General features: G+C 39.3%; 1 protein-coding gene across 3 annotated transcripts in view; it reads left to right on the top strand.

Annotated features, from left to right (window-relative positions):
• Positions 1-15,469, top strand: part of ARHGAP18 (Rho GTPase activating protein 18) — a 199,947-nt gene that overhangs the window by 120,797 nt on the left and 63,681 nt on the right. For all 3 annotated transcript variants that reach the window (XM_069598378.1, XM_069598377.1, XM_069598379.1), the window contains exons 2-3: positions 10,991-11,187; positions 13,786-14,024. In XM_069598378.1, the coding sequence (XP_069454479.1) occupies positions 10,991-11,187; positions 13,786-14,024 (436 nt within the window). The remainder of the gene's footprint in view (positions 1-10,990; positions 11,188-13,785; positions 14,025-15,469) is intronic.

Below are 15,469 nucleotides of genomic sequence, written 5' to 3'. Positions count from 1 at the left end.
AACAGCTTTGGCCATAGCTAGGGAGGGAACTCTTGTGAACTTCTTAGCTTGTTTCAAATTCCCGCAAGAAATGGCATTTTGGAACCAGATGCCGTATTAATTTGGTGAAGTGGGAATATTGCTGCCCCATGTAAGTAACAGGTTGACAGTAGGCTGGCATAAGCCTGATGATGAGCTGGAGACTCTCAGACTTCCTAAGAGGAACAGGAGAGGAATTCAGCCAGGACAGGTACATAAACTTAAATCCAGTTGGAGGATTTAATCCTCCCAGAATTTGATGTGGTAGAATTTGATTTGATTTGGTCTTCCCAGAATTTGATTTACCAGAGCTCTGTGTGCCCGTAACTGTGCTGGATGATATGGGAATTGCATTAGTTAGGTTTTCTTTTTCTTCTTTTAATTTATTCGTTTATTTCTGGCTGTGCTGGGTCTTTGTTGCTGCGCGTGGGTGTCCCCTAGTTGCAGTGAGCAGGGCCTGCTCTCTCCTTTTGGTGCATGGGCCTCGTTCTGTGGTTTCTCTTGTTGCAGACCCAGGCTCTAGGGCGTGGGCTCAGAAGTTGTGGTATACGGGCTTCGTTACCCAGCGCCATGTGGAATCTCCCTGATCAGGGGTCGAATCCGCGTCCTCTGCATTAGCAGGTGGATTCTGAACCACTAGACCACCAGGGAAGTCCTAGTTATGTTTTCTTATTTGTATTTTTTCTTTCCCTTCTGCAGGTTCCCATAATTTTTCCCGCAAAGCCCTTGCCTTTCCTCAGGGTTACCTTAGGTCTCTCTGTCTTTTGGACCTTGTTCCTGTCCTCTAAACAGAGCTCAGCGACCTTGACTAAAAACATTTGTTTTTGTGAGAGTTTTGGTTTGTTCTGTTTTTTCCTTCAAAAATTAGGTTTAAAGCCCCCACCCCCAGGCAGCATTTTACTATTAGAAATTGCCTTTAGTTTCCATGTTTTATTTTATATTTCATGTCTTTTTGAGGCTACTTGCATTCATATCTGTCTTATGTCGAATCAGCTCAGATTCTGAAGCATACTAAGAAAAAAGTGGTCTCAGGTAATCTCATTGAAAAAGGAAAAAAAAGATATCCTGTAATATTCAAATAGTCTACATTGTAACTGACTTCTGAAAACATATAGTGGAAAATGTTACAGATGAATTTTTTCTAAGCTTGGCTAAATTATTTCAAGAGCTGGAAATTATTTCTTCACCACCCCCTTCCATCTCCTCGGTACAGCTGACTTTTAGTACCTGGCTTATGAAAATACATCCTGGCCTTCAGAACTTACTGGTGGAACATTATACTCTTTGAAGGTCATTTGGAGCTATCCATAAAATTACACTTTGCAGGCTAAGTGAAGCAGCTTTCTTTTTCCTACCCAGGTATTTGCAGCACAGTGACTGCTGTTTTAAATTGTTCTGCTGTTACTACTCACCAGCGTTACTTTGAAATGATGTAGAAATATGTGTCTTCTCCCTTTTTATTGTGAAACATAAACACAGACATCCTTCCACTCTGAACATTTTTTTCAGTGTTTGTCTATAGCAGTCCTTATGCTGACTGATGGAAGCTTGGTTTTATGCCACTATGGCCCCACTGAGATAAATGATTTCCCAACTTTATTGTAGCAAACAATCACAAAGGACTGAAAAGAGTTAATAGTGCCCCCATCTTTTCCGAAGTATATGCCCATGCATTTAGCTTCAGTTATTATAAAAAGGGTTTTATTTTTTTAATCCAGTCTTGCCTTGTGTCCATGTTTTTATTGGCATAGGAAAATTGATGTTAATATGTATGTAAAGTCTTATAGAAAGGCAAGAGAGTGGCCCATAGAAATAAGTGAAACCATTGTCCAACAGTATTCTAAAATATTGGTGTTCATAGTTTTGTGTTACATCAACGAATATTTTGTTAATACCTATGTGATGGTGCGGGCTTCCCAGGTGGCTCATGGTAAAGAATCCACCTGCCAGTGAAGGAGATGCAGGTTTGATCCCAGGGTCAGGAAGACCCCCCTGAAGAAGGAAATAGCAACCCACTCCAGTATTCTTGGAAAATACCATGGGCAGAAGAGCCTGGCGGGCTATAGTCGATGGGGTCACAAAAGAGTCAGACATAACTAGGTGACTAAAACAGCAACAATGTATAATGGTGGGCTTTATGAATCAATAGCAGCTTACTTTATGAGTTGGAGAGAGATATCAGAAAATTGTAGCTTGTCAGTCTGTAGTCAGTCAATGCCCAGAATGACCGTCCTGGCCAACATCTATCCTGTATCCTAGATCTTGAAGTATATTGTCAAGTTTTGTATGTGAGAGAGTTGCACATTGGTGAAGATTTGTCCATTTGCATTAATGTATTTTTAAGGCATGTGGTTAACTGTAATGTTGGGATTCTAAGCTAATGGAGGGCATGATAGGGGACTTTTGAATGAGGAGTTCAAGCATATTAGAGAAGATGGGAAGACTTTTGGTCTTTTACTTCTGAAAACATGTTGAGATCTTGATAGACTCCTCAGAAAGAAAAAAGCACAGCTTTGAAACCCAAAAGGCAAAAAATTTGATTTTTCAAGAGCAATAAAAAATAAGTAGGTATAAGCTTGATGACAGTTTTGGGTGCTAATAACTACCTTTGAAGCCTCACAACTTTTGTGAGAAAAGAATCAGGCATTAGACAGTTGTGAGAAAACCAGACTCTGGCTCAGGAAAGAGTAGCCTGTGGCGCCTAGGGACCCGTGTGAGTGGGCTTCAGGCAAATCTAGGAGGACTGTGGTAAACAGTGCTGGGGAGAGGGAGGGGTCCCAGGATGGGCTGTGGAGGTAGCCCAGATGATTGATCTGAATTTGCGGAAATGGTTATTGGGCAGAGGTTGAAGTGGAGGTGAGTGGACAGTGGCAGTTAGAGAGGAAGTGAAATTCTGAGGAAGGAAAGGTGAACCACAGCAGGGCCTGAAGCATGTTAGGGACAATGCTAAAGCAGAGGTCATGAACCAGAGGCCCTTTTTGAAAGCTGTCTGGGCTGCTGGTTTGGTGAGGAACTGGAAAATTCCACCTTTGCCCAGTGTCAGTATCATTTCTAATCTCTCTGACAATGCAGACTTGAGTAGGCTGGTTGAACAGACATCTCTGATAAGGTGCCCAACACACTGCAGGGATTCAACAAATATTTTATTTGTTTTAGCAATTAAGTGGACAGGATGGAACCAGGGAATGTGTGCTTAAAAAACTGTATGCCAGTGCTTGTTTGTGACTTAATATTAGGTACAGTCTGATAGGGAAATGGCTGTTTTGTATGTTTCATATAAGGAAGCCTACTTTCAAATTGAACACTCAAGAGTTATAGAGCTGTAGAACAATTACTTATTAATTACCTTTTAGGGTTTCCTGATGACTAATTTTTTTATTGTCTACTTTTCATGTACCTGTTTTATTCCTTTGTAGTTTTGTGCAATTAAATAAGAAACACCTTAGAAGTTAAAAGGAGGATGTTGTTTCAGAGGCAATGATAATTCAGTAATTAATGATCAATTCCCAAGCATCTGCTATGGTAAATGGATGGCGAAACCCAGGGATACCCAGATGAAAAAACAATAGCAGCAAAAAAATAAAAACCCAGAAAGAACTTTGTAGATACTTGCCCCAAGGAACACACAGTGTAGTGGTAGAAACACAAGTGTGGGTAACACAGTCCAAGTTGTGGTCAGGGCTGGGGGGAGACTGAAGGAGCAAGGAGATGTCTTTATTCCACCCCCACTGGAGAAAGGTGCCAAGATATGACAGCTGTAAAACAGATCCAACTGGAGAGCCACCAAATGCCAAGTGGCTGCTCGTGTTGCACCTCCAGATGTTTCACAACTAACCAGAACAAGGAAAGGCCAGCGTTCTGGATTCAAGCTGTGTCAGGAGCATCCCAGTGTCTGCTAGAGACACGTTCTGGTGATGGAGAATTGAGGTTGGGTGGAGTGCATATGCAAACTCAGTCCCTCGTGCTTCGAACCAGTCTTCCAAGATCTTGACATTTCACGTTAAAGTCCCACTTCAGATCTCTCTAGCCTCGTCTTGGAAAATGACTTTGACGTAATTTGAGAGATCCCTGGCTCTCATTTGTCTACTTGTTGAGTCATGTCTCCAGTTGAGGAAGGAAAAACTGCCTCTTGAGAGAGATTGGAGGAGCTCAGAACAAAGAGGACTCACATCTACTGAGAAGAGAAGAGAAAATAGGAAAGTCCTCTGCCTGGTGGTTGATGTTATCCCGTGATTTCCCTTTTACATAACCTGTGTCTCTACTTAAAAGGGAAGGAAGTTTTTCCAGCCTACTCTGGTTGCCTCATGATGCTTCCACATGCCTTTCTATCTCGTACCTTTTCTCCTTCCTTTCTACTAGGTGCACACCAGTGCATGCCTGGTGGTTGTGGCTGCCACCTATAGCCTTTATTCTGTTAGTGATATTCACATATGGGTTGGTTCTACCACAGTGTTTTCGTAAAAGTGATAAAGCCAAGTTTTCAAAGCTTTCCCGCAGCAACCTTACTAATGTGCTTCTCTTCCCAGCTTGATTTGGGCAGTGTTGGGTAAATGGTGCATCATCAGTTCACTTGTTCATTGTTTTGCTGTCTGTCAAAGTTGGGTGGACGCTCTGTGATGTCCATAGCAGTGTGCTATGCAGATGTTAAGTGATTTTTATTTTTAAAGAAAAAGCTGAAAGAAATACTGAGTAACTTTTATTTCTACCCCTCCATGCCATGGGCTTCCCTGATGGTTAAAAATCTGCCTGCAATGCAAAAGACCTGGATTCAATCCCTGGGTCAGGAAGATCCCCTGGAAAAGGGAATGGCAACCCACTCCAGTATTCTTGCCTGGAGAACCCCATGGACAGAGTGGGTGCTACAGTCCCTGGGGTCGCAGAGTTGGAAACTGAGTGATTAACACTGGGATTAACACAACTACTACTGCTTCCCCCACCCCACTCCCCCAGATGAAAGGGTTAAAATGTGCAAAGGATAGAAAAAGTAAGCTTACTTGGATAGTGAAAATTAGTGTGTTTCTAAAACTGTAGCAGTTGGATTGGAAAGATGTGAGGAACTTTTCTCCTGCGCTCTGAAGGCTGCCTGGGAGTGGGGAGAGAAAGGCCAAAGAGGGGTTGCTTCCTAATCAACTTCTTCCTGCCTGAAGGCATTGTCAGTGTTCTTTCTTCCTGGTGTCAGAGCCACTTCTAATAATTACTGCTTTCAACTAAACAATAGTAGGCATTCAGTTCACAGGGAAAAAGAAATGACATGGGTCATTCATAGGCTGCAGTTCTTCCTAGTCACTCAAATTCAATGTAGTCTGACGGACCAGGCCATTACGGAGTATTAATAGCTTTACCATCTCAGATGGCAGTGATTACTTCTTTAATATCACTGATAAAATGAAAAAGAAAAATCTACACATCAGAAGCACTTCCCCCCTCCCCCCAGCCTAGAGGTAATGTAGATCCAGAGTGAATGTTTAAACATCTTTGAAACAAGGTTTCTTTGAAAAAAAAAAAACACCAAAAAGTATATTTGAAGTCGTACCCTAGCATGACATAAATCACATTTTAGAAAATGCATTGGGAAAGGTTTCTCATGCATTTCAAAGAGGTATGATTTGATTGTTAAATGTATTTTTCTCTAAATAAGTGTAGTGGTCATTTAAAAACATTAGTTATAGGCTGTGTCAACAAGATCACTTTTGGTTTTGCTATGTGCAGTACAAACTCACAAAGACTGGAACGTTGGATGTGAAAAAAAGTAAATTCTACCCTTTCCATTCTATTTGGTATAATGACTGCAGAAGACATGAGGACACCAATTTTGGTTCCACCATCACTTTGCTGAGATTTTGAAGAAGATTTAGCCCTGGCAACTCATTACCTCATTTAGAAAATGATGGGATAGGTTTAAATCTCTAAGGTCCAATAACATTCTAAAGCTTACACTTCAATAAATTTGGCTTTATCTAAAATATACTTGGTCATTATGGTTGGTAAGTCATGATCTCAATAAGAACTTTTATTTTTGGCACCTCAAAAACAGAACAAAAACAAAAATGGCCTTATCCTCATATCTCTGAACCCAGTCCCTTCTTTTCCTGTGTTGGAAGTGAAAGTAGAATAAGAAGCATGAAAGAGAGTATACTTCTTTTAGAAAGGATCTTGTGAGAATATGAAACCAAATCCTAGCATCAGAGGACTTCAAGAAAGCAGACTTTGAGCCATAAAAAATGCTTCTAGAAGGAGCAGGACTGAGAGACAGACTGGATGTGAAGTTTAGCAGTATAGCTGTTGATGGGGTGGAGTGCACCAAGTAGAGATTGGATCATGTAGTTAAATATGAGTGCAAAGAAGTGTCCTAGTTCTAAATAAATGCCTTGAGATGATTATAGGAAGAGGTACAGATGGCAAAGGAGCACTAAAGAAAATACCCATTTTCAAATACACTGGCCAAAAGGGGAAGCTTAGAATTTCTGCCCATTGTGCATGATGGATGAAAGTGGATGATGGAAGACATTGGCGAGGCAGGGGTTTTTTAATATGCTTTTATTCTTTGTCATTGTAGTATGAATTAAATATGGATATATCATTGGAGTAAGTCCCAGTTTTGATGAAAGGCCGTAAAACTAAACTAAAATAAACAAGTAGGCCAAGAGTCACTAGGAAAGCATGTCTATTTTTTTCAGTAAGGCTTTCTGGAACATTGCCCACAGAATTGAAAAGTGCTTTCTCAGATCCATTAGGTGTTTTTGAGAAATCCTGGAGCAGCGGTTTTCAAAGTGTGGCCATGGAACCCCTGAGGCTCTCGAGACCCTTCAAAGGGTCTAGGAGATCAGAACTGTTTTCATAGTAACCCAAGCTGTTAACTGGCCTTGTTCATTCTGATGCTATCCTGAGGATACAGTGGTGTTTCCCAGAAATTACATGACTTAGAATATCGCAAAAGAGTAAATGCAGAGGGAGATGAGAGAATCCATATGTCTTCTATTAAACTAAACATTAAAAATTTCAAAATGTAAAACAGTGCTACTTATCTATGTTTTTTTAAAAAATATACGGCTTCTCCCCACCTCTCCCCCAATGTTATTTATGATGTTTTCTTAAATAACATCTTAAATATTATTTCTTATTAAATGAATTAGTATTTAAAGTTTTTTTTTGAATTTTAAGATCTAATAGTGTACATATCAATGAATATAATCTACCTCAAAAACTCTTTGGAAGCCCTTGAAAATTAGGAAGTGTGTAGAAGAGTCCTGAGACCAGAGGTTAAAGAATGACCATCCTTACAGGATAAGCAATTTCTCTGAACCTTAGAAGAGGGCAAAGGTGACTTTATTAAACTATGGGAGAGGCAGTTATCTGTAGTTAGCAGTTACACAAATGTTAGCAATGATACTAACTTGAGTGCCTTCTCCTTGGTTACCTCTAAGGTCGTTCCTCAGTAGGAATTCTTATTTGATGTTGTTTTGTTTAGTTGCTAGGTCATATCCACCGCATTTGTGATCCCATGGACTGTAGCCTGCCAGGCTCCTCTGTCCATGGGATTTTCCAGGCAAGAAGGCTGGAGTGGGTTGCCATTTCCTTCTCCAGGGGATCTTTCCCATCCAGGAAGCGAACCCACGGATTCTTTACTGCTGAGCCACCAGGGGCGCTCTTATTGGATGACTTACAACAAAGTCATCAAGGCTATTGGCATTCTTTCCATTTTATAGATAGCAGCAAGTTAGAATCAGAGGAGTGATGTCCTCCAGGATCATGAAAGAAAGTTAAGTAAAGCTGGAATCATTTGGTGCTTAGGATTCCCAGTCCTGTATGTTTCCCCATCAGTGAAATTACAGAAAAATGGGAAAAAATACACCTGGGGAAAATACAAGGAAACAGATCCCCAATTTTTATCAACACAGCATGAGGACATGCTGCCAGAAGATAACACACCATGAAGGCCCGGGGGACAGTGGGGGCCTGTAAAGTTGAGTATTTGCTGTTATGTTAGTGCCCAGGGAAAAAGAGCCCAAGTGATAATATTGTGATGTAATGCCTTGTCCAGCAGACTAAGAAGCAGCTTCTTTTAGAGTGTCTAGTTCTGTAGTTCTAGTTGTAAAAAGGTGAGAAGTGGGGGAGCTGGGAAAGAGTGTTCATGGGATATTTAGGACACAGGATTCTGGGTGGGAGTGAGGAAGGATGAAAAGAGAGTTAGCATTGGCAGTGAGTCAGGTGGGGGTAATTGGTAGTTGCGTGTGGTGGGGCAAACTGCATGTTTCTCTGATTTGAGCACCATGTGTTGGCTGGGATCTTTTGGAAATACAGAATATCTCTGCTCCGTACTTCATTATGTCTAGCAGATGTTGCTTTTATGTGTTTGAGTTCAATTTGCAGAATGAACATGGTGTCGTAAAAGCATACTCCTAAAAACAGAAGAGAGGAAACCAGTTAACTGGCCTGTTACCAGGACAGTTTTAAGAAGGGACAGGCTTTTAGCTGTGGCCTGTCTGAACTACAAAAGTGAGAATAGTCTAAGAAGAAAACCAGTGACATGACATGTTTATTGATGTAAACTGTAAATAAAGAATGTTCAGTCACATTTTTAGAAAAAATGTAAAATATTCAGCAGCTAATGGGAACTTTCACTGGATGGTTGCCTCCTTCCTATACTCCATCCCCTAATATTTAAAAAAGAAATTGTTTTCTTGCAAAATTTGCCAGTGATCCAAAATGAAATAAAATCTTCCCTTTCCATGACTCAGTATCTTCAGGTTATTACAACAAACCTTTTCAGCTTTTGAATCTTAATAGAGTCAAAATATTGAGTCGGTTCATCAGCACTAAATGATTAGATTTTTGCTTTATACATGTTTTGAAAGCAGGCCTTGATATAGAAGGTTTATTTACGTAACAGTGCTATTGCTCAATGCCCTTGCATTTTTCTGCACATGCTATCTTAATGGAAATTTACTGGAAAATTCTTGCCAGAATAAACACATTCCTTCAGGAGCGAAAGGCTTAATGTACTTTTCGTTCAACGGCACCTCTTTCCTATGAGCAGATAAAACACATTATTTGACATTAGTCATTATACTTCACACATTCTGCAGTTCTCATCGTGGGGCTAAGGTTGTAGAAAATAGGAATATAGTAGACAATCTTAAAATGAGAGGTAAAACAAAAGCAAGGAAGGGTATCCATATATCGGACATGAAATCAAAAGTGAATTTGGCAGATACTCTATAAAATTAGTTTGAGCTAGTCCTGATAAAGCAGGATTAAGGATTATGAACCAAAGATCAGTTGAGCTGGTGATCACAGAAATAAAAAATATAGTTTACTTTTCATTTCTAAGAGAAAGAGAGCATTTTCATTTGCATTTTAATTTAAGAGTCAGAAGTGTAAACCCTAAATGGAGGACACTGATGGTATCATGGCCACTGGGTGAGAGAAGGGATCAGAGTGGGATATAAGGATGTAAACAGGAGTTGGGGCAGGGAGGGAGGGATGGGGAGGCAGACTGTACAATGGAGACTAAAGGAAAGAGATTCACACAAACACGTCTAGACTTCCTCCTGTTGGCCCTCATCTAACACTGACCCCCCCATCACCACCCCAGGACTGCTACTGGAATGAGATGATAGGAATTGTTGCATTAATAAAATGTGTAATCAAGACAGAACCATTTTTACAGGGATAAAAGTGGCCAATTAGCATATTACAGTTAAGTCAGTTATATTGCATTTATTTGCAGCAGTAGGTAATTAACTGCTTTGACTTTTTCTGAGAAGTCAGTTGGAATTAAACTACTGGGTAGATTCCACCAGAGTTTAGTGACCTTCTTCCTTATGCCATATTAAATCCTACTATTTTAAATAATTATGGGAGAGGCCAGTTTCAATGTGAAAATGTTCACAGACAATTAAAGAATTTTGTTTTATTGCATTTCTTTTTATTTTCTCTATGTGCAATAAGTAAAACCAGTCTAGCAAGAGTGTATCACTTCCTAATGTCCTCTTGGGAGATTAAAAAAGCGATTTGAAATTAGAATAACAAAATACTCGTTCACCAATTATTATCTCTACTCAAATTATATTTCTAAAAAATTATTGAATATAAAGGGGAAAAACATAGCTGAAAAATTTCCTCCTTCAAGTAATAAGGCTTTTCCTCTTCTATCTCAATATAAACAATCATGAAACAATTCAGTATTTCTCTTCTATATGGGTTTTTATTATTAGGCCTTTCAGTTCAATTTTGGGAGTAGGTAGGATATGATTTATAAAGAAAAAATATAGTTGAAGTTATTAAAAAACCCACCCTATTCATGTATCCTTTTTTAATAAAATTTTTTATAAGCTAAATGTTTAAGAGGTAATTCTCAATGTATTCAGAATTGCCAATAAATGCATTTTACCACGTTTTAAAATATATGTAAATAATAGGTACATTTATAAGTGTAAAGATTAAATGTTGCTTTCTAAAATAGGGTGTAACAGTAAACTTAATATACTTTCCTTCTATTTATGTTTTGGTTCCAAAAAAGGAAAATTCAAGCGGTACCTCATTCATTGTTTGCAGATATTTGCTGTGTAAGGGTTGACTGAGTTTAATTTATAATTATCAATGATAAATATGAAATACTGTGTAAAATTCAATCCCAATTTTATTAACCTTTAATCAGTTGCTTTCTAAGAACACATTTTCAGGTTTAAAGGAGACTTAAAATAATTTAAGTGAAATGGAAATGTAAAAATATTTATCACATGGCTGTTTGTTCATTGCCAAAGTTTTCTGTAGAGGATAAACCTTTTCATTCTACAAACGTGTTATAATCAGTAGCCTCTCACGGTAAACAGTTTCAAACCAAATATCTCTTTGGTTTTGTTAAGGAGAACTTGAGTTTTGAAGTTCTCCAGCTTAGTATTATGATATTGTAGAAATAGTACTACTTCCTCATGTACTAAATGAACCATGTTTTCTTTTGACTTTACAGTAGAAGATATGGCCAGTATACTATGAACCAGGAAGTCACCAAAGTTACAGAAAGACCTCCATTTGATCGATCAAGTTCCCAGGATTCTTTGGATGAACTATCTATGGAAGCTTATTGGACTGAACTAGAAAATATCAAGAAATCTCATGAAAACAGGCAAGATGATCAAGAGGTGGTGGTTGTCAAAGAGCCTGATGGTAATGATGAAATTAATAAAACTTTTTCTTAGTTTATTTTGTATGTATTGATGGGAAATGAATACATAGGAAGAAAGAAATTAAAATGAGGAGAACCAGAAAAAAAAATAGTAGTTGCCTTTCAACTTAAAAATGACTTAATTGTGGCAAATTATAGATGCAGCTGCCAAATATAAATGATATAAGTAAATTCACTGAGTTTTGGATATGGCTAGAGACTCTTATTGGCTAAGCTGTACCTTAGACTCAGGGCTGGACTTGATCTTTGAAATCATCTAACGTCTCTTTAAATTCCATCTGTGGTATCCTAGCCCCATGGTTGTTTGGCCTCAAGTGAGTACAGCTGCTGCTGCTGTTGATGTTTTTCCATTGTTCAGTCAGCTTGAGCTGTTTTGATGTTCTTTATTTTATTAATTTGCAATCTGTTCCACACTACCTTTGACTCACTTATTGTCAATCTACTTTCTGGAAGAGCAGAACAGATCTGCTCTGTTGTTTGCATGACAGCTTTTCAAATGATTGAGGATAGTTATCTTGTTACTAGACAAATAACTTTTTTCTAGAAGGAGAAAGATTCACATAAATCAGTCCTTGGTGGTGGATTGCAGACCTATCCTCATCTTGGTCATCTTATCTTTCAGACTGTTGTCTTCTAGACTGGCAACAGTGACACAGTTCAGCCAGCTAAGCTTAGGGTGGAGATTTTGACAGCGAAAGTGGAAGATGGTATTAGCATTTTTAGCCTCCCTGTTTACTTCTCATATTTGGTTCATAATTGCTGTCATCTCTATCTGCGTTTCCCACAGTCCCCATTATTGTACTTGATATTCTGGAAGAAGCGTGGAAAAATTTACTTTTTTCCCTCCTCTTAAATTTCGTGCTTTAAAAAAGAAAAAATCAGCGTTAAATTCAAGAAGACACTAGGTTTCTCATGTCTAACTTTGGTATCTATTATATTAGCTTGCCTTCCATGCCTTGTGCTGACCATAAGTTTGTAAGTATATCTTTGGTGTACAGGCTGATACAGATTCCAAAAAAGAGCCATGGTCAGTAAGCATTCTGCGGAAAGAAGCACTCAAGCCTGATACATAGCCATGTGTCAGCTATGTCATAACTCTCCAAGGCTGAAATGGATTCATAAAATGTTGTTCATGATTTGATTAACAAGAATTGGGAGTGTTTCTACACACCCGTGCCTTTTCTTTGACTTTAAATAGTTTGAATTTTACCTCTACTTTTTAATGGAACAAGCTGCTCTGTATTGTAATCTTGTTTACTTCCCTTATGGCAGTATCAGCTTTTTCTGACCTTTTTTTGAGTTCTACTTTAATATCTTTAATAATCATGATGAGTTTTTTATGTCAGTGAACAGTTTTTGTTGCCTGGCAGGCAGAATGCCCTGCACTGCCTTATGTTTCTTGAAGTCAAGGTTATTGATACTTCATTTCTGCCCTCATGGAGTCTAGATAGTAGAGAGGCTATAGACAAGCACACTGGTCAGTGCTCCGTCTTGTGCTGCGGGCTGTAATGGACCTCTGCAAAGTTCTTTGCATGTGACATGCTCACATTTGGTTATGAGGCAACCAGGGCAGCTGTGCTTTAGTTTACAGATGAGAAAACAGAGTTAGCTTGAGGCTAAGTGACTTGACCAAAATGACGTGGCCATCAAGGTGCACGAATGGAGTATGGACAGATCTTTTGTGTCCCAAGTCCTTGGGTTTTTGATGTCCTCTATAAATGTGGAGCTTGGAGTAAGTCTATTCTAGTTGTCATTCAGTTTTTCTACAATCATCAATAAATTTTTGGGGGCCATGCCTCACAGCAAGTGGGATCTTAGTTCCCTGACCAGGGACCGAACCCTCACCCTCTGCAGTAGGAGCCTAGACCATCGGGAAAGTCTTGAATTGTCAACAGATCTTACATAATATTTGCTTTACTGTTTGTTTTGAATTGATTCAGTTGTTTAATTAGTTTCCTATAATCTACTTTTTTTTTTTTTTTTTCTGAAAATAGTTTGCTTTAAAAAAAATTGTAAAGAAAGAAAAACAGGACTCTGGTATGCTGACTGGGGGGTTAAAAAATTAATTTGAAATTGATTAGTTCCCGATGTCCAGATGCTTTTTACTTCTTTGCCACACTGTCAGCTACAGAGAGCAGAGAAAATAAGCCTTTCCATCAGTTAGGGTCGGAGTCTGGGATAGTGCTGAATGTAAGCCAAGAAATAGAGCTTTAATGGCCATCCCCAGCATCGACTTCCTTCTGTAACTTGATGGAAGTAAGTTATCTTTTCATTGCTTGCTCATCTCTGGAAAGGGAACAGTATTATCTTCCCCTAGTTAATCTGCAGGGAAGTTAGAGAGGTTAATCACATGTGAAGTCATTTAAAAATTTTAATTGAGTATATATGAAATGGATCTAAAATTTGATATCTTTATGGCTGGAGTTTATGGCAGTGCTCCAAGTTTCAGATAATGATTCTTAGCACTGTGGCTGGGTTATGGTACAAGAGTTTTAGTAAGGGTTTTTAAAACAGTTTTAAAAAATGTAGAAGTTCTCATATTTTGTGATTTAAATACCATTTTTTCTCTACTGTCTCAGAGGGAGAATTGGAAGAAGAGTGGCTTAAGGAGGCTGGTTTGTCCAATCTCTTTGGAGAGACTGCTGGAGATCCCCAAGAGAGCATGGTGTTTTTATCAACACTGACCCGGACGCAGGCGGCAGCTGTTCAGAAACGAGTAGAGACTGTCTCCCAGACCTTGAGGAAAAAAAACAAACAGTACCAGGTTCCTGACGTCAGAGACATATTTGCTCAACAGACAGGGTCAAAAGAAAAGGAGGTAGGTTTTCTTTTCCAGTAACGTAGAGGAATTACGGCTTAGACTCAGTCGAACCCATCCAGTTAAATTCATATCATTAAAAACTTAATGGGCATGTATATGTAAGGCCACCATGGCTTAGTTGGTAAAGAATCCTCTTGCAATGCAGGAGACCCTGGTTTAATTCCTGGGTTGGGAAGATCCTCTGGAGAAAGGATAGGATACCCACTATAGTATTCTTGGGCTTCCCTGGTGACTCAGCTGGTAAAGAATCTGCCTTCAATGCTGGAGACCTGGGTTTGATCTCTGGGTTGGGAAGATTCCCTGGAGAAGGGAAAGGCTACCCACGCCAGTATTCTGGCCCAGAGAATTCCTTGGACTATATAGTCGATGGAGGTCGCAGAGAGTTGGACATGACTGAGCAACTTTCACTTTTCATATGTAAGGCACCAAAGCTCCATGCTGGCCGTGATCAAGAAGGGTTCGATCCCTGTCCTTCTAGAAGTTACCTGCTGATGGGGCAGAAAAGGAAACAAGTTAAAATTCTCCATGACAGTACCTGCAGTGTGTCCTTGGAGCTTTGGGAGTGCCCCAACCCCCTGGACAATGTGACTACTAGTTGTTACTTAGCAGTCAGAGGCAGGAGGTTCTTTTTTCCACATTTACTCTTGTAGGAAAATTTGCTTTTTTTAAGACTCACGTGGGGATGAATGGAAATGGAATGCAAGGAACCTAATTGCAGCTGAATTATAAAACAGGAACCCTGAACATGAAATAACTTCCCTTTTGTGTCTAGTGCCTAGCGTGTAGAGGATTGGAATAGATATTTGCCATGATGATGAATTTATTAGTGGAAGCTGTTGGAGTCTGGTGGAGACTCTGAGGCTGATGGCTATCTAAGAAAGCATGGTACCAGTCAGAGACCTGAATGGCCTAGAACAGTGCTACTCAGGTTAGCCATTTGGTAGGCTGTTTATGGAGTGCCCATGAGGACCTTAAGAGCTTGCCCAAAATGAAAATTAATATCTGCCCCAGCAAGAAGCATGCTACAAACAGACAAAAAGGTCAGCTGAACTTAATGGTGTTCTTAGGGTCAAAGTTGGTTTACACATTGAACTTTTCTCAGATGACGGTTAGCATAGCTCTGGTCTAGAAGACCCATGTGGGTAGATGAAGTAAGAGCAAACAGAAGAGGTCTTAAATGAGGATTGTAGTGATGATAATAGCAATTATTATAGCAGTAGCCACCACCACTGAACACTTAACTGTGCTGACTACTTTCCATGCCTTATTTCATTTCATCCTTAGAGCTGTCCTATGCGTGAGGTTTCATCATTTCTATTCTACCGCCGAGGCTCATAGACTTTAAGTAACTTGCTCGATGGTCCCATAGATAGTAAAACCCAAATTTGTCAGACTCTAAAGATGTGCTTTTAGCCACTATATATCCTACTACATTTGGGTTT

This window comes from Ovis canadensis, chromosome 8, assembly GCF_042477335.2.
Source record: "Ovis canadensis isolate MfBH-ARS-UI-01 breed Bighorn chromosome 8, ARS-UI_OviCan_v2, whole genome shotgun sequence".
In the NCBI taxonomy this organism is placed as follows: domain Eukaryota; kingdom Metazoa; phylum Chordata; class Mammalia; order Artiodactyla; family Bovidae; genus Ovis; species Ovis canadensis.
This window is presented reverse-complemented; position numbering and strand designations above follow the sequence as displayed.